Source organism: Lissotriton helveticus, chromosome 1_1 (genome assembly GCF_964261635.1).
Source record: "Lissotriton helveticus chromosome 1_1, aLisHel1.1, whole genome shotgun sequence".
NCBI classification, from domain to species: domain Eukaryota; kingdom Metazoa; phylum Chordata; class Amphibia; order Caudata; family Salamandridae; genus Lissotriton; species Lissotriton helveticus.
In genome coordinates, this window is record NC_136057.1 from 931,599,153 (window position 1) to 931,624,338 (window position 25,186).

The following is a 25,186-nucleotide window of genomic DNA, read 5'->3' on the forward strand; positions in this document are numbered from 1 at the left end:
CTCTCTCTCTGTCTTACTCCCTCTAGCTCCCTCTCTCTCTGTCTTGCTCCCTCTAGCTCCCTCTCTCTTATTCCCTCTAGCTCCCTCTCTCTCTGTCTTGCTCCCTCTCTCTGTCTTGCTCTCTCTATCGTACTCCCTCTAGCTCCCTCTCTCTGTCTAGCTCCCTCTCTCTCTCTGTCTTACTTCCTCTAGCTACCTCTGTCTCCCTCTATCTGTCTTACTCCCTCTAGCTCCCTCTCTCTCTCTCTCTTTCTCACTCTAGCTCCCTCTCTCTCTGTCGTTCTCACTCTAACTCTCTCTCTCTCTCTGTCTTCTTACTCCCTCTAGCTCCCTCTCTCTCGCACATTAAACCCCAGGGGGGGGGGGGGCAGGACCCCCCCCTTTTACACTCTCTGCCGCTTTCATGTGGTTTCTCTTTTAAAGCTTTTCAAGATGCAAAAAGAAATCTGTGTACAAGGCACCAGCGAGTTTGTAGACGTGAGAATCTTACGATAGGAAACAGTTAAAGTAAAAGCTAATTTCCAAGCGGTTAATACCCCCCCTCCCCGGCCCCCCCTCTTTAGCACCGTGTCTTTTTCCATATAAATGGCGGGGGCCCCTCATTACTACACTTTTCAAACTTTAACTAATGAGAACATTTTTATTCGAATAGGTGAGAAAATATCTCGGTTCGCTTTAAAGCGGATCGAGTCTCTCCGAGGCCTTCGGGTGCGGTGCAGGGGGTGCCATGTACAGAGGCCTGCTGGGGGGGGCGCAACCAGATGGTGTCACCCCCATGTGAGGGTGTCACCCGGTGCGGTCCGCACCCCCCGCACCCCCCTAGTGACGCCACTGCATATCAGAGCTGGAGTGGTACACGGCGTGGAGATCGTGCACGAGCCATAAAATAAGCCCTACCTTATCACAAGCCAAGTTCTGGCTCATGCATAAAGTCTTCTGGACGCCGGCTCGCCTATACGCACACAAACTCAGCCCTGACGCTTTTTGCTGGAACTGCAAGAGGCGGAAGGAGATCTGGACCACCTCATCCTCCAATGTGACTGCGTCTCAACATTTTGGGATAGGATATTTGACTTCATCCACAAATATCTCGCCTGCCAAAGAACTTCCATATCTGGTTTTCGGTTTTACAAAAGAAACCCAAATCCCAGAAACAGACAGGGCCCTCCTAGACCTCCTACTCACGGCGGCTGTGAAAGTCGTTCTAAACAACTGGAAAGATACAAAAAAGGCAAGCTATGCCTGTTGGCTAAACTGGGTGATTAACCTTCGAGGAGCAGATAACATTTCTCTACAAAACACACCAGGGCGACCTTCACAAAGGAAACTTTGGAACTCACTGGATATCTACTTCAAAACCCATAAACCCCCGTGATCACCCACAGCCTGAACTGCTATGCCGCATCGTGGTGTCCCATATATCATCTAACATTTTACTTATCACATCTCGCATCTTACCTCTTACCTCTATCCTTTGCTCTCTCTTTCTACTCTTTTCTTCTTCCTCCTACCTACTTCGATCCTCTCCACTCCCTTGTGATCCCTATCCTCTCAGGAGCCCAGCCTAGAAAGGCTTCATGGCTGATTACCACATTACCTGCGTGACCGTCCCGAACAACATGCATACCATCGTGGGACTTAATGCCTTTCTCTGCTAAATTCACGTCTTATCCCCTTTTGAATGATGTATAATCACTTGTATTGGTTTTATGTACATTGCAACTTCTGATTTTTATGCTACAAAACCCTGAAATTTCCAATAAAAACTTTTGAAATAAAAAAAGGAGATACCAAGCAAGTGGGAGAAGAGAGTGCATGAGAGAGGAGAAAGACTGCAAGAGAATGGTGAGAGGCAGTTTAGAGGAAGTGTTAAGGACAAAACAGGAGAGAGGAAAATGGAGGGGTGAGGAACTTGGGAAACAAAAGGTCGACAGTGCGATAAGGAAGGGGGGTGCAAAAGAGGGCAATGGCGAGGAAAGCAGAAATGTTTTTATATGAAAGTTACACATAATCAAGTAAAGTGCAGCGTTCTTTTATTCATTTCATAATGTAATCAAACTATTCGAACTAAACGACGGACATGTGTTGTGCTCATCTGTAAATTATTAGTATATGTAATTGTAAATGTAAAATGATTGGCACTTATGTTTTAAAATGTCGGACTTTTTTTTAATAGTATTGGGTTTTATTTACAACTGACATAATTTATTTGGAGAAAACTAAAAGTAAATCACACCAGGGCAATTTCGCTTTTCTAGATTGATATATGTAGTTCACGCTTGATTGCTCAAGCAGGCAATGTACCCTTCATACATACAAGATTGTCCCCTCCTTTTCAGGCAGTGCTCTATGGGAATGTGAAGGTGGCTGAAACCTTCTGTAGTAAGTTAGGACGAAGAACAAAAGTTCTACTTGAATTTGTTCCCTGTGTTTGTTTCTCGTATGTCCGTAACAAACATTGTTTCTGTTGAGTTTGGTCAGGTGCTTGTGTTATTGCTTAACGTAATGTGCATGTAGCCGTTTTCTTGCATCTGGAAAGGTTGATTCTACAACTATGGAGTTTCCTTGCCTTTCTAACAATTACACTGTTACCTCATTTCCCATCTTAGGAGTCCTAGATTAGTATAATAGTTTCACCGATTTACATCTCCTTTCCTCATTCCCCTCCTTAAGATGTGATGTGTTTTTTTAGGAGTCTGCCTGTGCGGACGGTCGGTATTGAATATGGGCGGGGTGCTGTGTCTGTTGAACTGTGTGGGGGGTAATGGCTAACTTCATGGTTCCACTCCCGGGGGTCCTGCTAGGGGGATCTCACAAGAGCGGGTGAATAGTTTTGGCCCCTCCTCAGAGGCCGGCTCGGATTCTTGCTAGGCTTGGTGTTTGGGTCTGAGGGTCTCAGAGCCTTCAACTAGCGTAGCATCCTTAAAGACAGAGACTCTAATGGCTGTCTGCTGTGGCGAGCATGACCGTGGGTGCTGCCCCTCCTGTCTTTGCCGGTTATTGTGAGCCATCCTGCCTGGATTCTCCTATTTGAAGGCAGAAGTGGGACGTTGCCTGAACTTCCTGTTATTTTTCCAATTCATTCTTGGGCACTCAGTCTTATGCCTGCCCTTGTTGTGCTTAGAGACCCCTGTAATTTCATTGGACTGCCAGACTGGTTAGAGGGCTGAATACTTTTTCTCTTGCTTCCTGTGTGAATTAACTACCTCGTTCTCTGTGTGACAGGTTCTTGGTGGCACTTTTATCATTCTCAGACACTCGGGGCGGTTCTGTTTGTACAGTTTAGTAAGATCTGTTTGGGGTAAACGGGCACCTGCTCTAGTGCAGGTTCTGGTGGGCCGGTCTGGTTTGGAGGCAGTGCCTCTCTGTGAGTTGGACTCTGTGGTCCTTTCGTTCTTAGTCTGCTGGTTATGCTGCAATAGGTTCCCTAGTTTTTGTCCGGCAGCACTGGGCTTAGCAGTGGGTTTCAACTACTGTTCCCAAGAGTCTGGACCTGGTAGTAGGTATCTGACTCTCAGCCTAAATGTTTAGGATTCAGATTTCTCGGTCTCACTACTCCTGTATCTTCTTGAATGTCTCCTCAATCACTGGAGGTTTCATGGATCTTTTTAAAAAAATGCTGCTGCCTTGCTTTGCTTGAAGTGGTATTGTAGCCTACTCATAGTGGTTTCTTCTTCCTGGAAACATTACTGGTTAAGATCTCAGACTTCCACCCTGAAGGTTAAGGGGTCAGTTCTCGCTGTTGCTATAGTAATTTGTCTGCTTGAGAGTATGTTCTAATCAAAGGGGGTTTCAGATACATCTCTAGTTGTCGAAAAGTCAGTCACTTTCATATACAAAGCCTCTATCCAGGTTGGGTGTCCTTCTTTTCGTGGAGATGGTCTGACGCCCAGTGCATTCGAGAGTGATAAGAACAGGGATGTTATCTTTCATCTATCTTTATGACTTCACCCTGGAAAAGTGATTTGTGACACTAATGTACGAACATGACAATGTGTGTTAGGTTACCACTTTCAAGAAAAACACACACATTAAGTTTTATTTCTATACTGCATCGTATCAGCTAATGTAAAATTTAACAAATGTATTGATATGTTTTCTTTATACATATGTGACGGAATAAATGATAACAGAAAATTCTATAAAGGAAAAAATTGTTGTGTTAAGAAAATGGTCATTAACATTAGAATATGTAAATGTTAGCACTGACATTGATGAGAAAATGGATGCTATAATAATGTGTGCTACGTAAAGGTTTAATTTAAATGTGCTTTCGAAACCTGAATGATGAAACCTATAATGTGAAAAAAGACTTGCAAATTAATATGCACAATAATAATGAAGTGTTAAAATAGTTTTTTTTAATTCGAGGTACTTTATACTTACATGATGTAGATGCAAATCATTAATCTACAGAATTGGAGAACTAGTGCATTGTATTCAATAATGTGAGATTCATATTTTAGCACACATTCATCGTGCACAGGCTGTGTTTCATGAAGGCCTCAGAACCTCCTTTTCTTTCCTAGCATGAACTTATTAACCCCTTGAATGCTCATGACGAGGTCAGCTCGTCATGAGCAACGGCGCTCCGGTGCTCATGACGAGCTGAGCTCGTCATGACCGCGCCCGTTCCGTGGAACGCTCGCATGCTGGGCTGATTCCCCTGCAGTGCTGAGCGTTCAATTGGAACGGGTGTGGCCATGATGATCTCAGCTCGTCATGCGCACCGGAACGCCATAGCTCATGACGAGCTGACCTCGTCATGAGCACCGGGGCGATGTACGTGCCCCCACGCCCCCAGCACAGCGGGGGAAACAGCCCCGCACGGAAGGGGTTAAATGAATAGATTGAAACCTATGGGAACCTTTCGTAAAGTTTCTACTTGTGCTCTAATACTCAACGATTCTTTTCATGTTTGTAGCTTAACTTGATTAGACTTGAAAGAAAATTGTTACTGCCTATAGCACATGCTTGGTGAAAAAAACTGACATAGGATGAGAACATGAACTCGCCTACTTCCTACATATCGCAACCAATCATATAAAGTACAGTGGTCTCAAGGAAAATGCAAAGTAATGGATTACTTAATTATTCTGGATTGGTATACTTTTACCTACTACATCATCTCATCCTACTGAAACTGGCAAATGGGACAGAGTGGTCTGAGAAATTTGGTGCTGTCAAGGAATGTAAACGAAAAGTCTATTAAGTATAATAGCCCAAACTCCGGACGGGGCAGTCCCTATCTTGTCCATCTCCCAACTGTCAATTTTTCCGTACGGAGATTGACGATTTGCACTTCCAGAAACAACGCAAACTGTGACGAAATACTGTGTTTTCGGCCGGCTGGTATGCTTGTGTAGTGAAATCTTTCCAGCTGGTAGATTTCCAACAACAACTGTGGCATTGACGCTGCAGTACCGACCGGGGCAGAAAATCCTGTTCGGGAACTGGTCAATTGGTGATTTACTGAATTTTTATCCTTTGGTTTTGTATGAGAGATATTTGCATTTTATAGACTCATGTCCTTAGTATATAATCTCCCTCAGCTGAGGAAGATAACTCCCTTCAGATTGAATTTCACAGTTTGTTAATGCTTATTAAATCTTTCAATTCATAAAATTAGATTGGTATGCTAATCATTTGAAATTAGATCAAGATAAAATTTGAGATAAATTACTCTGCTGATCTGAGACTTAATCTGAGAAATTCTATCAGTAATGAATGTTAACAATTATCTTATTCCAGGTCCCTATATGATAATTGTTCATCCCCTAAGTATTCTGTTTCCTTTCAGCACTGAACAAGATCCATCGGAGGACCTAAGAAGATTAGTATGGTAGCTGAGGTTATTCTGAAATACATATTTGACCTATTAAAACAATTTATGAGGCCCAACACGTTTATGCTACAACGAAAGGCTAATTTTTTCCCTTTTGTGGCCTTGAGGTTTGTGTGGTTTACGGGAGTCACGTATTTGCAAGGTATTGGTCTTGGCCATACAAGCACACTTGGCTGCTGTCTTTTTTGCCAGGCACCTTCAGAGTATGTACCACTTCTGGCCTTCCGATTGAGGTCGCTGAGTTTCTTACCTGTGTGTTCTATTCCAGCAGTAGCCATGATCCTGTTTCATCTTACTTGCTGGTGGTTTCGTCTGTGACTCCAGTCGCCCTATTTGTGGTTTCCTCAATCACTGTGGTACAGTTGACCTTCAGCCTTTACTGAAGGGGCATGTGTCTCTTGAAGCCTGGAGAATTGAGTCTTGCACTGTGTGTTTCCCCTCGCCTGGGAGGTTGCATGCCTGTGATTCTTCCTCTTGTTCCTTTTAGGTTGCTTTTCTTCCTCTAGGTTGTGGTGGTTTTCAGGTTTCCTTCCCACAATTAAATGGGCAGGTGACTTTGATAGTGTCTCAGTCTTCTTGGACTAGTTGCATCTTACTGGACCTGCCAAGGTTTTTTCTTGCACCAGATGTTATCAGTTCTTCTAGCATTATCCTGTCCATTGAGGGGGTTCATTTACAGTGCTCAACCTTATATGATCAATGGCTTCTTGCTATTTCCCCAGTGCTTTCTGTGAGGCTTATGTCTGCTTCACTGACTTTCTGAGTCCTATGGAACTTGTGATTCTATTAATCTGACTTTGTTCACCTGAGCCTCCTTGTTGAGGTTATTAAGGCAGTTTGGTGCTTCTTGTCGAGAAGGGTAAGTGTATCTACCTAACAAATGAAAAATGCTCAGATTCCTTTGTTAATCTGAGATTTTCATTTTATTAGTAGTTGTTTACACAGTATTTCTTCCAGCGTAAATTATTCCAACAGGTATTTACACACATTAGTAATGTTCTGTGGGCAGCTGACACATGCATCTTTCTCAAGGCTTCAATGATACCAACAGTGTGAATTGCAATACGTTGTAGGTTTAATTAAAAGAACAGGTATGCCCACTAGCATACATGACATGAGAGAAAGTGAGGAATTCAGGATCCATTTAGACCGAATAGTGTATTTTCTTATTATCTCAAAAAGAGATTAAATATGCTGGGTGCATCTCCGTCAACAGTGATGCCTATTCCCATCATGCATACATGTAAAAGTCTCTAATTAAGGTGCTTCATTTTATTAAAAAATGTAGCATGGGCTTTAGTGCATGCAGAATCCAGGTAAGTGACAACGTTGCCTGGGTACCTATTGGTGTGCTTGGTCTAGGCATGCTGCTCTATACTTCAGGGATGTAAGTTCGATATTTGGGAAAAGATTTAGATAAATATAAGAAAAGTGAGCTAGGTAGAAATGGAAAAAGGTTGTAGTGAGATGAGAAAAGGCCCATACGCAAGTTGTGATACATTGTTTGAACATTGTGCCCTTTATCACAATAGCCTTTTTCTATAGGATACAAATTCTAGTAATTAATAATACTTTCTGTAATCATGGATCAAAAGCTTCTTTGTAATTCGTGAAGCAGTTCTGTTAAAAAGGCTATTCAAGAACCTATGTACATGGCACATGCAAGATATTCCATTGTTATTTGGTATTCATTTTTTGTGGTTTATTGGGGAAGGTTGGGGAGAACATGTCCGTTTAAGATAGCAGCTTAATTGTGATCTCCGTGCGGGAAAAGAGAGCGTAGGTCACGTAGGTTCAGTGATATCGACCACATATTGTTGATTTGCCGGAGATTTTGGTGTTAATCGTGGTGAAAACACGGTGCCGGGCGTGCACGGCTTTCAACAGAAACAAAGAAAATTGCAATAATTATGGAAGTAGCAGGCTAGCAGCCCAGTTACGGGTGCTCTTGACGTAGTTCGGATATGCCAGAATATGTACTTGTTTCGAAGGTTTAAAGTCCCCGAGGACCGATTTCTGTCCAGTCGGTAAAGCCTCATTAAATTCATGCACCCTCACGGCGGACAGCGCTCCGTCCTATTCTTGCCTAATTTATCAATCCATGTGTGTTCGAAATAATTTCTTTAAATGCTTGGAGAGTCTGAGTTACATGGTGTAGAGTGTTAGGCGTGTAGGAGGTGCAGATTCAAATCAATGCCGAATGTGTTTAAACAGTTAAAGTGCTATAATTTGTGTTTAGTGATTAGGAAGTTGTCTAAATGTGCACCATGTGTTTTTTAGGTCTCGCTGAGCCAGTACATGCGTTGCTCTGCGAGACATTTAGTATATGGGTTTCCAAAGTGCTGCCACAGGCTTTTGGTGGCCTAAAGCTTGCGTGCACGTGAGTGTGCACGCGTGCAGCCGCCATCTGTCTTTCACAACACAACTCCTGCATCTCTTGATCGCGATCACTTTCACAGGCCGCACGTCCGTGTCACTTTCACAGCCGCTCGGCCAATGCTTGTTCTCATTCCCCTGTGTCCAATCTTTCCTCGTCATGTTTCCCGCTCTCCACCGTATCTGTCTCCCTCTCTCCTTTGTTTCTCACTCAATGCTTGTTCTCATTCCCCCATGTCCAATCTTTCCTCATCATGTTTCCCGCTCTCCACCCTATCTATCTCCCTCTCTCCTTTGTTTCTCACTTTTCTATGCCCCTTTCCCTCTCCGCAGCTCTCACTCTTCTCACATTAGTGCTCACCAGCTGTTGCTCATGTTCCCTCCGAACTCACCATCCCGCTCTTCATGCGAAGAAAGACTAGAGGCTTTGGGAAACTAAAAGCTTTTATGTCAAAGCATGGAAAACGAATGCTGTATGTGTTTTTCTCCAAAAACAGATGCAGAACCCCGATTTAGTCAGCAAATGGCTGCTTTAGTGCGACTGGTATGTAGTCAAAAACAGTGTTGTGCCGGGTTGGATCACACTCCTCATCAGGGGCGCACGGAAACTGTGTTCCTAATGACCTGGATTTTGCTTGGCCAGACTAGCCACAGTGGACCTTACCCCATGCACTGCCCTGTGTACACACTGCGCACCTCTGTAAGCTACCTCTTTAATCCCGTCCTGCTAGGCAAGTTAGGGCGACTGCTCTGCTTCCTGCATGTATCGGTAGGGTCACTTATTTTATGCAATTACACCTGAAAGATAATTCTGAACATGATTAAAACAGGAAAACCACAGCAGGGCGGCTGCTGTCATTAGGGACTAACTTTGGAATGTACTCATGTACCTTATTGGCATTTTTGCAAAGCACAATGCAGCTCTGTGGGTTCTGAGACACTCCGCACATAGGTAAAAAGTTGCAGAATTGTATTCGGTGGCATACTCACAGAATGTATGGAATGCTGAAATCGCACAGTCATTTGAAATGGCCACAAAGCTGGCTCCAACTTCTGTTTCTTCCCTGTCGCCTGGGTTCTGTGACAGGGGCATGAATCAACAAGCATTGGCATAGCCAATAGGTCTCACCTTTGAGACCTTATAAGTGTTTAGCCATGCAACACTTGATGTTGTTGCACCAAGGATATTGTGCTGGATAACTAAACACTTATAAGGTTGAAAAGCCGAGACCTATTGGCTATGCCAATGATTGTTTGTCTAGTTCCTTGAGCAATTTATCATCTCGGTAGCACTTTAAAAAATAATCACAGAGCTTTTCACGTTTGCCTTCAGTAAGGATGCCTCCAGTAAGATCTCATAGCATTATAGTATATCTGGTTGTTGCCTTGTTCATTTATTTGTCAATCTGTGCTTGTGTGTTTTTGATTATATGTATTTCAAGAATGTTGTTGTTGCTTTTTAGGCTATACCATATTTAATAATATGTTTAAACTTAGCAACGTATTTCGGTAGCTGGACAGCTTCTTGACACTACTGGTGTGGGTGGGAAAGAGGAGTAGTGTTGCACTTTTACAGCTTAACTGTGATACACAAAAGGGAGGGATGGGTCCCCCAGATTTAGAACTGTATTATTATGTATCAAAATTGTAATATGTTTTTCAATGAGTGACAGAAGACGACAATGGTGAAAAAAAAATTGCAGAGGGGAATGCGTGGAATGCTTTCCTTAAATGAATTACTCTTGCTGGGAAACAGTGTCACCGAAGGAACCACATAAGTCAAATGGCAGAGATATGGGAACGAGTAATTAAGAGGGTGTTTAAGGAACCACCCTTCGCCAGAGACCTAGATATTTGGATGCTGCTGCCGTTTTGTCACATAGATCAAGACATGGAGGGAGGGTGCCTGCGTCACACTAGGGGACTTATACACAGGAGAGACATGTCTGACATTTTAGGAGGCACAGGAATCATTTGGGGTGACACAGAGCCAGTCCTTCAATATGCTAAAATAACACATGCAGTGAGAGAAATATAGTCGGGCTACCGAATGAGACTGCCACCTTACAACTCTTGTTAACGGCAGGAACTACGAGGCATATGGTCACCTTTCTATACAAAACATTATGGGAGGGTAGAGGACTGAGGGAAATCCCTGCCAGAAGGCCATGGGAGGAAGATTTAGGAGATAATGTTTGGAGTGCAACATGTGAATTAGTACGAAAGGTGTCCTGCAATGCACGCTTTACACTGACCCACTTTAACTATTTGCATCGAACGTACCTAACACCGCAGAATTAGCAGAATATTGGCAGGAGGTGGCAGAACGAATGAGGGTGGTGACCGGGCTGATCCAGGCGGCTACCCCACAGGTTTGCCTATTGGGTATTGTTAAGAAACCTAGAGAGGGCAGGATATGTTGGAAATTCCTGCAGTTGGCATTGGCAAAGCGGAGGGTGATCATTGGATGGATGGACCTGAGGACGGCCTCCATAGAACTGTAGTACAAAGAAATGAAAGAATGGACCCGGGCGGTATCTGAAAAAGACCCGCAGAGACGATAAGTTGGAGGAGGGTTTAATAGAGTGGGCAGTTCTTATGGGCAGTATGTCTCGGGATACGGGAGAGAATGAAACTGAGACAGAGGGGGTTGATAGCCCACGGGGAGGGGACACCCAGGAGGGTCAGTCTATTATGACTTAACACCCACTGCCATCACCCTCTGCAGAAAAAAACCTGGTGTTATGCAACCCCTCCACATACCACCCTCTCTAATACCTCCTCTTCCCCCCCAAATACTAAAACATTATAACATTATACCTGGTCCCCTGCCACCTACTCTACTGCCCTCTCTTCTATCTCTCTCTCCAAACCCCACACCCCAACCAAAAAATATACTGTACTTGGTCTACTGTACTTGGTCTCCTGTCGCCCACCCTCACCACGCCATTCCTTCTGTCTGCAGCCATGGTCTCTGCTTTTCATGAGCATCAAGCCAGAGATGTGCTAAGTGGATCTATTATAGTGCTTGTCAGCAGAGATTTAAATTCCCTTTCAGTGTGGGTCTGCAGAAACCCACGTCTGAAAAGGAATATGGTGGTTATCTGCAGTAGAACTCGCCAATTGTTCTTTCACCTCCCACGGGTCTGTAGAGAACAATGAGTGAAGGAAGTAAGGCAAGTGAGTCCGCCAGATGCCATTTTGCTACCCCTCTTGCGTCACGACAGACCTGGATGGCAGAGCACAGTAGAAGCAAGGACTTCCTCTGGAAATGTAAGAACAGCGTTAAACAACTCGTGTCCCACTGTTAACTTACAAGAGTGAGTAACCTGATTTCCGTCAGGTTATGTGCGATACAGACTTCCAACAGACACCATGCATGGTATTTACTTTGTTTTGAAGAAAAGAACGATCTTTTAAGAACACTGTGAATCTCGGCCATGACTGAAGTGTACCCCATCACATGTATTTAAAATGTTCCAGTGGAGGGATCATCCATTTATGACATTTTGAAAAGTGGCTCAGGGTATGGATGCCTCCTTTTCATGCTAATTTTATCATTTATTTATCAAGCTTTCTAAAGAATACTCTGAAATCTAAAGAGTACTCTGAAATCCCCAGTGGTACCGATGTTCTCTTTGACGCAAGCAAAGTTTTCTTTAGACCAAGACCTGTCTCCAGTAAATGACCGTATGGATAGACCCCATAAGAGTAGCCACTATATATATTTTTTTATTTTAATTAGCTCTCACCACCGGTGGTACAACTGAATTAGTCGATTTACATGAGGTAGCTCCCTTCACCGAGGCCCTGCTCCCTACATACCTGCTCCAATACAAGCAATTCTTAATAGCTGAAGGAAAGGCAGGAGATTGCCTGGTCTTAGAGAGCAGCAGTTAGCTGTCCTCTCAGACTGAAGGACTTCCCTACTCCTTCTGGTCTATCTCCTGTTCCATTGACAGCATAGGTACAGCTGCTGGGGGGAACTATGAAACTCTTTTTGCTGTTCCTTTCTTCAGAAGTTGTCAGGCAATGTGCCGGGAGTGCTACACCTGTGCTCTCTCTGATGATTCCTCATCCAATTACAATGCAGCCTTCTGATGGTGTACACAAAGAAGGTTTATTTGCATAGTTTGTTGGTCAGCATTTTGTGACGCAAGACCATTTCTCCTTTTGTCATTTTAGGGAAGAGATGGTGCAAAGATTGAGCCATGGGAAGATGCAGACTACCTTATTTACAAAGTCACAGATCGATTTGGTTTCTTGCAGTAAGTGATTTTTGGAGATACAATGCAGTATGACTTATATTTTATTGTAGACTTATGTGACCGTATCGATTTCTTTAATACAACCTGTGTAAGAGTAAAATTCAATTTGCTGAATACTTTCCAAATTGTCTTGGTCTGTGATTTTCAATTACTAAATCCTTATTCTTTTTTTAGTCTATGATTGAAATTGATCTTTAGTGTGGAGGAAACAAGGTGGAACCTGTTGATCAAGGATAACACCGATACAGTTTACTTTTCAGTGCTGGAATCTTTTTGCAAAAATATATTTTTTAAACTTTTAACACATAGAAATTAATTTTACACACATTGTTTCGGGACATTCCGTATATTTGGAGCAATTTTATGCATATATTTTATTCTAAAATTCTAATTTATCTTTTGCAACGCTATACTGGGCAACGACTTGTGTATTTTAAAGGGTATTCTAGTTCCCTTTTGTGTTTTATACATAATAATAACAGAGAAATAAAATGTGGTCTGAAAAATATGTTCTGACAAGGTTTGCAGACATTTTTGTGCATAAATTGCTCATGGCGTAATTTATGGATCTAAATGTATGTTACTTAAAGATAAAAACTCCATTGTGACCGTTCTTGCTATTCAAGTCCTGAGCCCATTCCAAGATCGGTTGAAAGTAAACAGTCCTTGCTTTCACAAAAGTGCATATTTTACATGCCAAATGTGTTTCGTTTTTCGGTGAAAGATAATATAAACCCATATTCGTTTCCCCACATTTTCCAAGGTTGATATCTAAACATTACAGTTTGAGCCAGAAATACTTTACTGCCAGATGACAGAGTGGCACATCTTGTGTTTCTCTTTATTGAATCATTAAACGAGCTGTGGTATTTGCTGCTTTTGTTGGGTGTTCACCATTATTTTTTGTTGATTGTCCACTCCCAAGACACGTTTCATGAGGGTGCTCCCATTTTTCGCACCCTTTTGATATCTATAATTTGCCATGTTTTTAAACTGTATCGTGACTTCAGTGCCCATAATTTTCACGTGTTCTTTTTTGTTGTGTGGTTTGCACTCGGAGGGTATGAAGCTATTGTTTGCATACAATTTAAATTGCTGACTAAAGTGTCCCTGAACGAATAGTTGCAATTCAGGCAGAATGTTCTTCCAATAACTAATAGTATGATTTCTATGCAACCTTCAGATTTCAGTGGTTAAAATTAATCAAAGAATTATATAAGTGAATTTATACATTCTGCCGATGCCTGTATCACTCGCTGAATTTTGACTGTACCGCATTCAAGAGTGCTTATTGCAGAGGGGCGTAGCTTCAACTGGCGCAGCAGGTGCAGTGGCACCGGGGCCCAGAGGGTCCCACTGAAACATAATTATTGCTGTTTTTTATCATAAATACTGCAGCCGTGGGGGGCATTTTTTCCTTGCTCTAGGGCCCATGTTATTGCATCGAGTAGTGTAGCAAGCTGACTCCCGCCTAAATCATCTGAAAATTTGAGAGCCACTAGAGTATTCGGAGTACTTATTAGATATCGAAGCTGAAAATTGTTTATCAAAAACTGTGAGACAATCCACCCCTTTTGTAAATTGAAAAGAATGGTCCTTAGTAATGGATACGTTTTATCCAGAAACACATTTTTTTGTGTATGCATATTAAATTGAACATCCTGCGACAATCTAAAACCAAAAAGGTTTCCAATTGGATTTTCTGACACGGTTATATTTTTTTGAACTGAGCAGCTGGGATGCATTGACAACTTTGGTCTCTACGTTTGGTCTGAAAGCATATCTACGATAACACCGTTACTGCGTTTATATCTTTGAGGAACTTTGTGCATTTTTCAAATCAAATCATTTGCTAAACATTTCCCAGATACATTTTAAGTTTAATTCAGTGGTATTTCCATTTCTGCAATCTAAGTTTATGCTTATTAGCATTTTATTTTTTTGTGTAATTGATTATTTTGAATGATACTTTATTTGGCGCAGTAATGTCCTGATGGTGTCTATTTTTAGGGAATTTCGTGTAACGTTCTTGTTATGTTTTTAATACTGTCTTTATTTAATCATGTATGCATGTTTGTTGCACATAGCTCTGCTGCGCAATGGGAACTAATAAGAAAGCATAAACACTTGAAAGATTACTGACACTCTGATAAGGGTATTTGTTAGAAGCTATGCCTTTGCGCAACTTACCTGCTGAAGGTAGCTGTGGAGCAGAGTCCAAAGAGCCCTCTGAACGGCTTGGCTGGAGTGTGTGAATATTGCTTGTGGGTAATGGGCCGTTAGTAAAGTGGGCAGTAGGGTTTCGGTAAATTTCTGTTTGTGCATTGTTTAGGTTTTAGTATTTTGACACCACCCTATGGCGTTACTTGATATAAGAACATTCATACAGAGAGAATGTCTAGTTGCTACTGTTTGTTTAAATCCTGTACATTCCTGTCAGTACACCATTCAAAAAGTGTCTGGAAATATATTTTGAAAGTATTTGTAGAAAGTGATAAGTACACTCTTTATTATTTTAGGTCTAGTTTGACATCAGAGCTGTTTGCATACCTGTTATTGAAGTATACATAGAGTGGGCGAATGCTCCACCTCTTAGGCCTGCGCTAAGGCAGAGAGTGACGTAAGTGAGGCAAAGGTGGATCTTCACTCTGGCGGCGTCTTTCTTCGATGCTCATTGTGATGGCTTCAAAGGCGCTGCATGATACGTACGGAGAAGACTCACCCAGTGGGAAGAGAGTAAACTTCCTTTTGCGAATTTAGGACTGGATTTCCTTTGTGTAAAGGATACCTAGAAGAATTCCTTTGAATAGACTAGCCCAAACAAACAGAGACATTGTATTTCCTTTTTCCTGTTTACTGGTTATTCAACCTGTTGCCAAATATAAGGAGATCAGGAGTACTCCGTGCTCTGAAACAATGCTTGTTCTTGCCAACTGCTTACAGCGGGTGTTTCTTACTGGTCTATTTCAATCTGTTTTTTTCATCTTGTCCAGCCTGCCTCTTTTCCTTCTGATTTGGCCTGTTCTTTCTTACAGTTTTTATTGCCTGATTCGTGGGTTTTTCCCCATTAAAAAAAAAATGGTATTCCAGTTTGCTTTTTTAGGCCTTGTGCTTAGCGGTGAACTGTGCAGCAGTGCTCGTGCAGCGCGAGAATGTGAGCTGACTTAGGAATCGCACACGCTTGTGCGTGTGCATTTCCTTTTCAGCTCCCCCATTGGCCTTTGCGTGCGTCTTATTGTAAAAGACTGCATGCAATTGGCCAGAGGCGCGCGCATAGCTCCTCCCACGGCCTATTGGTGTCTATTATGCGCACCAAACGTGTAATAGACACCAATAGGCCGTGGAAGGAGCAATGATCGTGCCCAGACACAGGCGTGACGCGCACAACACTTGTTTTTCTTTACTTTTGGTATAAGGGCGGGTGCCGCGCTTTACTTTTGATGTTAAAAGTAAAGCGCAGGTGGCGCGATTATACCAAAGGTAAAGAAATAGAAAAAACCATCTATTTCTTTACTTTTGGTATAATCGCGGCACCCACGCTTTACTTTTAATATTATAAGTACAGCGCGGGTGCCGTGATTATACCAAAAGTAAAGGAATAAAAAAAAAATCTATTTTTCTCCTTTTTTTCATGTGCCCCGATTATACTAAAAGCAAAGGAATTTAAAAAAACATCGGATTTCTTTACTTTTGGTATAATCGTGGCACCGGCGCTCTACTTTTAACATTAAAAGCAAAGCGCAGGTGCTGCGATTATACCAACGGTAAATAAATAGATTTTTTTTTTCTATTTCTTTACTTGGTGCTGTGATTATTAACCAGGACCTTTCTGCTGAGTTGAGGAAGACGCTCTGTAGGTTATTCCTCATTTAATTCTCTAACTCACTTTCCCTGATTTACAGCTCAACAACATGAACACTCCCTGCAGATAGGAAATGGTGAAACATAACTGTCAGAGGTCAGCTCCATAGCAGATTGTCAGGCCTTCCTCCAATTTGTGCTTCATTTCACAAGGGGGTTGATTGTCAATGCAGGTGAATGAGCCGTACTTGCCACGGCATGTGTGGACCCCTGGGCCAGGGTCTTGATACAGCTTGTTGTACTTGCTTTTGAGCTTCAATAATGGCGGACGCATAACTTCCCTATAACACGGCTTGCCCAAATCCTTTTTTTTTTTTTTTTAAATGATATTTTTCATGTTGCAAATTGGCAGTACGTCTCTGGTTGTGGGGAGAGCTTCTTGGTTTCTTCTGCTGTGTCGGAGGCAGACACACTTGTATAATAATTTTGATACTGCAAACTCGTACTGACAGATTTTTCCTATGTGATGTAATTAACTATCATTTTTAGAGACACGGGCGGATATTAAAATGCAAAAATAAAATTTACCAATCCTATTATTTCTAATCTGTTTTCCTTTCAGCGTTTTTACAATTTATTAATTCGACCCCCCTCTCTTTATTGGTGGCTCTCTTTCCCTCTTGGACCAATGAGAGTTGAATGGGTGGGCGGGGTGTGTTTGCAACGCTGCTCCACCTAATATGGTGTTGGACAGCCAGCCTTTGATGGAATCAGGAGACTGGGGTTGTAGGCTGCTGGTGCTTACTGTGCTCCCAACGGGCCCAATGACGCAAGCCCCGCCCCCTGCGCTGCTGGACTTGCAATTCGAAGATCTCCAAAGTGCATCCTTTATTGGGGGTGTCATCTGAGTGCCCCTGGGTGCTCCTTCGCCTTAATGGAGAGGGACTACTTAATGAGTCCTGGGCCTGGCTGGGTTTCTCAGGAGGTGGTCTAGCAGCAGCTTGCAGAAGACTGGGGCCCCAAGACGAGGGGCTATTGCAGCTGGAACCACAGGAATGGGGTGGGTATTGGGGACTGGTGACTGTGGCTGTTCCAGAGGGGGCTCCTGCATGGCTATATCACATTTTCACAAGGACAGCTTTGGACCAGCCCTGGGATACCTTCGCTGGTGCTGTGTTGGTAGTTGATGGCAAGTTGGCTTCAAGTACCACCTTGGCTCCTAGGTATCCTGGCAGCTCCGGCAGTGGTCTTGCACATGGCTTGCAGCTTAGCTCCTTAAGCTTAGAACTAGTAGAGCTGCATGTACTGCACTAATGTGGATCCCAGAAAGAGCGATGCAATGCAAAGTGACTGGAGCGACTGCAACGATGTGGCACTGTGGCCCTCGTTGCCACATCGATCCTTGCAGTGGTGGCCAATGCAGCAGCTGATGTCCTGCTGTACCTAGCACTGGGTTTACCAGCGCCTGCCATCTTTTTGGCAGTGGGCTGTCTCTTATTGCCAGGTGAACTGGCTCCAGCAACTCTCGCTTTACACTGGTGCCTGGAGCTGAGCGTCTGCACCTTCTGGCTGACATTTGTGTATGGTTGTTACTTTCCCTCTTTCTTTTCCAACTTGGCAAACTGCTGAATCTGGCCTTCTGTCACGATATCAGTCCATGCCTGTTGTCAGATAAAGTGGTGGACATGATGCGCAATGGTGAGTCTTACAACAAGTTTGTGAAAGAGGAGTTCAGCAAAGATGCTCTGAGGAATAGGACTGTGAAGGGCACCCTGATGCCGGGGCAGGACTTCTTCATGCTGAGTGCCATGCGTGACTTCAGCACCATGTCACAGATCTTGCAGAGTGGCTATACTTGCACCCCTGTCTATGAGTCAAAGAGCTCTAAAATTGTGGACATCCTCTGTGTCAAGGACCTTGGAACGGTGGACCCGATGACTGACGCCCATCAGCACCATCACCAAGTTCTACAACCACCCACTGCACTTTGTATTTAAAGTCATCAAGCTCGATACCGTGCTGCAGGAGTTCAAGAGAGGTGAGGCTAAAGTCTAGGTCTTGCAGACCCCCGCACATTGATCACAAGGATTTGCTTATAGCACGGTTTGGTGTTTGAGAGCACTGGATGCTATTTAGTTCTTACTGTATCTATGCAATGGACAGCCAATTAGTTTCAGAGTGTTTTGTAAGCTAAAGCTTCTGTGCCTACAAAACACTACTGCCCACCCCATTTTTAGTTTGTAACCTATCAGATAGCGCAGCTGTCTGGTTTGCTAAAGACTTCTTGGGGACATTCAGAAAGCTTCACTGGGAATGCATTTGGTCCATTGTTTACAAATGGCTTTGTTGTTTGTAAGTCGCATATGCTTGGTTGCTGACTTTATTTGTTCTAGACTGTCCAGCTAGAGTTTGTACCTCCAGTGACCCTATCCTTTCACCAGGGTTCGATTTCTGCTTTTCACTCTACACCACTCCAAGCCCCTGCACTCCACTCTGCACCACTCTAATCTGCACCACTCTACTCTATGCCAATGCCCTCCATTCCACTGTACTTCACTGCAAGCAAATGCACGCTACACCATTCCATTCTAGGCCTCTCCACTTTACTGTGCACCACTCCACTCTGTAACACTGCACTCTAGTCTGTACCACTCCATTTTGCAATAGTGCACTCAATGCCAATACACACTCTGCGCTACTCTAATCTGCACCACTGCACTCTACCCTGCACCATTTCACTCTATGCACTTCACTCTCCTCTGAAACAATCTATGACCTGCACTTCATGCCACATTACTCCATACTATTGTAATCTACCTGCACCACTCCACTCTGTTATTTTTTGCAACAACAATATCTCAAACTTTCGGTAATGTTCGGCCTATTGCATTCCAGATCTCAGTTCTATAATCTGGGAAGTGTAGGAAGCAGCTGGGTACACCCTGCGAACTAAGAAAGACAAAAGGTCATCCATCCCCTAGAAGACCAACATTTTCATTTTCCTTTGCCCCATTCTGCCACTGCTATGATACCCCATCAGTCCCTTCTTGGAGTACCCTAAAACAGAGTCCATCTTTTACGTCATACTATTGGCTATTTGGTGTATCTTTCTGCCACTTAGAAAGTAGTTCCATTGCAGTGAATGCATAGGTAGGCAATGACCGCACTCATTGTCCCATTAAGTTCTTCATCTCATACATGCATTGCATACATATTGCATTCATTTTTTGTCATGTTTTCACTGTAAGACACCATGGTTAATTTTCTGGCAAGGTGACCCTTGACCCTGCTCCACGCTCCTGTGTTTCCAGGACTTCACCGGTGCTTCCGCGAGTTTTCCGCTGCTCCTGCGCCCTAAGTATTTTGTGTTTTGCTGTTCAGTGCCCCTTTGCATTTGTTTGTGCCCACTGTTGTTCTGCCTGTATCTTTATTAATTTTTGCTCTGCCCGTATTGTTTTTTTACCGCTTTTTGCCCCCCCGCTCCCTGCCGCTGCTCCCCGGCGGCCCGCCCCTTTTTTCCTTCTGTTCCCGCTTCCCCGACGCCCATTCGCCGCCCCGCTCCCGCCTCCCAGCTGCTCCTCCTTCCCACTTCGCCATATATGGAGGAGACCGCGCGGAAACGCGCAGCGGGCGCGCCAATGGTGCACCTAAGGCGTGCCAAAGGCAAGCCCGTCTACGCCCGTCCGCGCCTGGACCTCGCCGAGCGCCAGAACCCCTGGGCCCCTGGACCCCGCCGGACCCAGACCAACCGACTGAAATACGACAGCGCCACCCTCAACGCACTCAACACCGGACGACCGCCCGCCTGCTATCAAGCCTCCCGTAGACGGACCCACGGATCCTTCACCTGTCAAACCTGCAAATTCACCTGCCTCAGACCCCGTACCCCGCCCGCCAAAGCAAACCGCAACAACAACCACCTCAAGTGCATCCTCCTCAACACCCGCTCCGTTCACAAGCACGCCATCAAACTCTGGGACCTCCTCGACACAACAACACCTGACGTCGCCTTCCTCACGGAAACCTGGATGAACGCCTCCCCAGCCCCCGACATCGCTATAGCCATCCCGGACGGCTACAAAATCACCTGGAAGGACCGCATCAACAAAACTGGAGGAGGGATCGCCATCATCTACAGAAACACCATCAGCGTCACGACCAACGCCGAAGACACCAACTCCTCCGCCGAGCACCTACACTTCCAGATCCACACCGACCCCCAGACCACCCTTAGAGGAACACTCATCTACAGACCCCCGGGCCCACGCACACAATTCAGTGAAACCATTGCCGACCTCATCAGCCCGCACGCCCTAGCCTCACCAGAATACATCCTCCTTGGAGACCTGAACTTTCACCTAGAGAATAGCAATGACAATACCACCACCACCCTGCTCGCCAACCTCGGACTCAAGCAACTGGTGAACACCCCCACTCACCTCGCTGGCCACACCCTCGACGCCATCTTCTCCGCCAGTTACCACGTTGCCTTCAGAATTTCCTAGGCAATACTTTACCTAACAATGACTAGGTTGAATAGAGAACTAAGGGTATATTAAAGCCTCAATGCTCTGACCACAACCAATTAAAAAAAATATATATATATATTTATTCAGAATTACAACATGTACATCATAACAAAAATGATTTAAAAAAAGGAATAAACCTCTATTAAAACACATTAGTGAACCATATCACTCATTCGATGTTCAAAAACAATTTGAATATACAGGATAACAAAACATACAGTGCAAATTTATATTTGTTGAGCAATCTTCTTAAAGTTAAAAACACAAATTTTCATATCTATACAGTCCATTTAATTTCGTCATCAGTTACCTACGACTGACCCAGGACCATCTCGGCTTCAGGAAGCACCTCAAGACCTGGCTCTTCGAGCAATAGCAGCGCCCACCCCCCACCACCTAGCGCCTTGAGACCCTCACGGGTGAGTAGCGCGCTCTATAAATGATTGATTGATTGATTGCCTTGAAAGCTCTGGCATTGTAGGTATAGCCTTGCAGTGGCTGATTTCATTTTTAAAGAAATGCTCCTTTCAAGTTTTCTCTCACACTGCTAAATCTAGTCCTGTGGCCTTAACATCAGGAGTTCCGCAGGGTTCAATCTTGAGTCCTCTGCTTTTCTATCTCTACGTTCGCCCTTTAGCAGACATTGCAAAAAATCTGGGTTGACCATCTTTTCATATGCTGACGATACGCAGATTATTTTCTCTTTATTACCGGCTTAACACCAGGATCCTTCCTTACGTTAACTTGGTCTGCGTAACATCTCCTTGTGGATGACCACTAAAGTTTTAAGGGTGAATGGTTCTAAGACTGAGGTTCTCATCCTGGGGAACAATCCTGAGCTTTGGGGAGCCCGCTATTGGCCTGTCTCTTTGGAACCTTTGCCTACCCAGGTTACCCAGGTTAAGAACCTGGGTTTTTCCATCGATAGCAAGCTTTCCCTCGCTGCTCAGTTCTCGGGAGTCACCTCAGCCTGCTTTGCGGTCCTCAAGTGGTTAAAGAAAATTCTTTGGCTAATTCCACCAGCTGCTCAGAGGGCTGTCCTGCAGGCCTTGATGATCACCAGACTTTATTATGGTAATGTACTGTATCTGGGTGCGGTCACCATCTCCAGCTCATTCAGAATGCCTTATCGACCCTCTCACAACCTAAGATCGGCCAATCTTTCTCTTTTCTCACTCCCCAGAGTATGGCTGACGGCTGACTCATATGGGAGCTGTTCGTTTTCCTTTCTGGGACCAAAATTGTGGAATTCCCTTCTGCTAGAACTCAGGAATTGTCAATCTCTCCTCGCTTTCCGAAAAAAGCTGATGACCTTTGCCTAATGCCAACGGAGCTCCATTCTTGCTTGTCCCACTTTCAGCGCCAGGAAAGCCTGTTGGGTAGCTGTGCTCTTTATAAATCCTTTAAATAATAATAATCATTTATGTGACAATCATGCTAGCTAGGCGGGATATGCTTGAGGAAGACTAAGTTATCCTTTTTCAAGCACACAACAAAATTTTAATGTCTGTAAATGAACTGTACTATCGATCAAATCAATACATTGGGTGATGACATTTCCACACATTATCGTTTGTGCGATGTATACTTTTTTCAGTAAAACTGTGATTGCAAATGTTAGGGTCCTTTCAATTGAAGATTTGTTGTCTGTAATGGCAGTATGCTACCTTATTTGCATACTCCAAGTTACCCCACTCCACCCCACACCACTACACTCTACTCTGCACTAATCCACACTCCATCACTGCAATCTTCCCTACACTTTCCTACTCCACTCTGCTCTGTTTCTGAATGAATGAATGAAAGAAAAAGACAACAAAACTTCTTTTGTCAATATAGTACAAGGTTTAATAATGCGCGCTGGAGGTCAGACTGTTAAGTGGAACTGGAATCTGAGCTTCAATTTACAGTGAGCGGCAAGTTTCTTTTATACACGTTTCAGCGTAAAAATGTCATATATTTGCATATTGGATTACACATCTGCTTAAAAACATCATTATATTAAAAGAAATCATTTTTGCAAAAAAGCTAATCATGTGTATATGAAATGCAATACATGTGCATGTGTTATTTTGATTACGCATCTGTACTACCGGTTGCCCTTGGCTTTTCTCTTTAAAGCCTAACAATGCTCTATTCCCAACATGTCTACTACTCTACGAGGCCTAATCTCCCACCTATCCTGTGCCACCTTATCTACATATTTTCTGAGAGACCTGTTCTCGCAATGCAGGCCTGTAACTTTCCATCTCGATTCTACTGAAGCTTCCTGACTCAATTTGACCTTCTTTTTGATTCTACTATTGCAGATAGCTTAGTCCTGTATTTCTCTTTTAATACGTACATTTGCACACAGCTTTCTGCTGATGCTTGCATTGACATGAGTGGGCCTGAATTTTCTACATTTATTGTAACAACTGTGCTCTATGCCAATGCACTCTACCCCACACTACCCTACTATGCACTACCGCACTCTTTGCCACTGCACTTTACATCACACCGTGCCACTCCACTCTATGGCACCCTATGCTGCAACACTGCATTCTATGCCACTGCACACTACACCAATGCTCTCTGCCCCACTTTACTCGAAACCAATGCACTCTACGACAATCTACTCTGCACCTAATCACCCTACACCACGATACTCTGTCACTCTATTCTACTCTGCATCACTGCACTCAACGCCACTCTATTCTTCTTTGCACCACTGTACTCTGCACCACTGCGCTATATGCCACTTAACTTTACACACCTTCACTTTACACCACTCTACTCTGCTCCACTCTACACCAATGAACCCTGTGCCATTCTTTTATACACCACTGCACCCTAAGACGGTATACTTTGCAACACTGCACTCTCTGCCACTCTACGCCAATCCACTCTGAGCCACTCTAATCTACTCAGACCCACTGCACTTTTCCACACTCTACTCTGTGCCACTGCACTCTACACAACTTTACTCTGCTCTGAAACAATTAACTATGCTACTGCAGTCTACGCCACTCTACTCTGCGCCACTCCACACCACTTTGTTCTACTCTAAACCACTGTACGCCACTCTTCTGCACTCTATGCCGCTCAAATCTACTGTGCACCACTGCACTCTATGCCTCAATACGCCAATGTAGTCTACCCTACTCTACTGTGCACCACTGCACTCTTCGCCACTGCACTCTGTACCACTCCGAACTACTCTGCAACACTGCACTCTATGCCATTACTCCATATCTCTCCACTCTTCCCTGCACCACTCCACTCTATGCCACTTCACTCTACTCTGAAACAATCTACTCTACGCCACTGCACTCCATGCCACAGCACTTTATGCCACTCTACTCCACATCAATCAGTGCTCTGCCACTCCACTCTACCCTGCACTATACTTTACCCTGCACCACTCCACTCTGAAACAATCTACTCTACAAACTGCTCTTTATGCTACTGCCCTGTACTCCACTCTGCCACTGCACTCCATGCTGCACCACTCTATGCCACTGCACTGTACGCTATGCCAATCTACTCTAAACCACTGCACTCTACGGCAATTTAGTATACATCACTTTACTCAAAACAATGCACCCTACACCACTATACCTATGCCAACTATTTTGCACGACTGCAATTTACGCAACTATACTCTACAACATTCGACTTTATTCCACTGCACTCTCTGCCACTGAAGGCTGTGCCTCTTTACACTATTACGGTCTACCTCACTGCACTGAACGCCACTCTATTTTACTCTGCAACGCTGCTCTTGCACCACTCTAATCTGCAACACTATGCCACTGCACTCGACGCCAATTCACTCTACTTTGAAAAATTCTACTCTGCCACTGTAGTCTACACCACTCTATTCCATTCTTAGCCAATCCACTGTACACCACTCCACACTTCACCACTCAGTTTTATACTGCTGCACTCTTCCACTGCAATCTACGCCAATGACCTCTACACCACTTTACTGAAAACAATACAATGTACGCCACTGCACTCTATACCAATCTACTCTGCACCACTCGACTGTACACCACTATACTCTACAACACTTCACGCCACTCTTCACTATTGCAGTCTGCCCATTTTCACTGCATCACTCTGCCACTGCACTCTCCACCAATGCACTCTAAACCACTCTACTCTACACCACTGCACTATACGACACTCTACTCTGCAGCACTGCACTCTCTACCACTGAAGTCTGTGCCACTCTACTCTGTACCACTATCCTCTGTGCCGCTTTCCTCTGTCACTGCACTCTACTCAGCACCACACTACGCCACTCTGCTGTACTCTACCCCAATACACTCACTCTGATCTACTGTGCACCACTGCCCTCTGACACTACACTCTGCTCCGCT

The 25,186-nt window shown here is 44.0% G+C and overlaps 1 protein-coding gene and 1 pseudogene across 2 annotated transcripts in view; both read left to right on the forward strand.

Annotated features, from left to right (window-relative positions):
• Nucleotides 1-25,186, forward strand: part of USP6NL (USP6 N-terminal like) — a 1,161,829-nt gene that overhangs the window by 408,531 nt on the left and 728,112 nt on the right. For both annotated transcript variants that reach the window (XM_078676738.1, XM_078676728.1), the window contains exon 3: nucleotides 12,407-12,489. In XM_078676738.1, the coding sequence (XP_078532864.1) occupies nucleotides 12,407-12,489 (83 nt within the window). The remainder of the gene's footprint in view (nucleotides 1-12,406; nucleotides 12,490-25,186) is intronic.
• On the forward strand, nucleotides 17,031-18,369 carry LOC144770298 (metal transporter CNNM3-like; annotated as a pseudogene).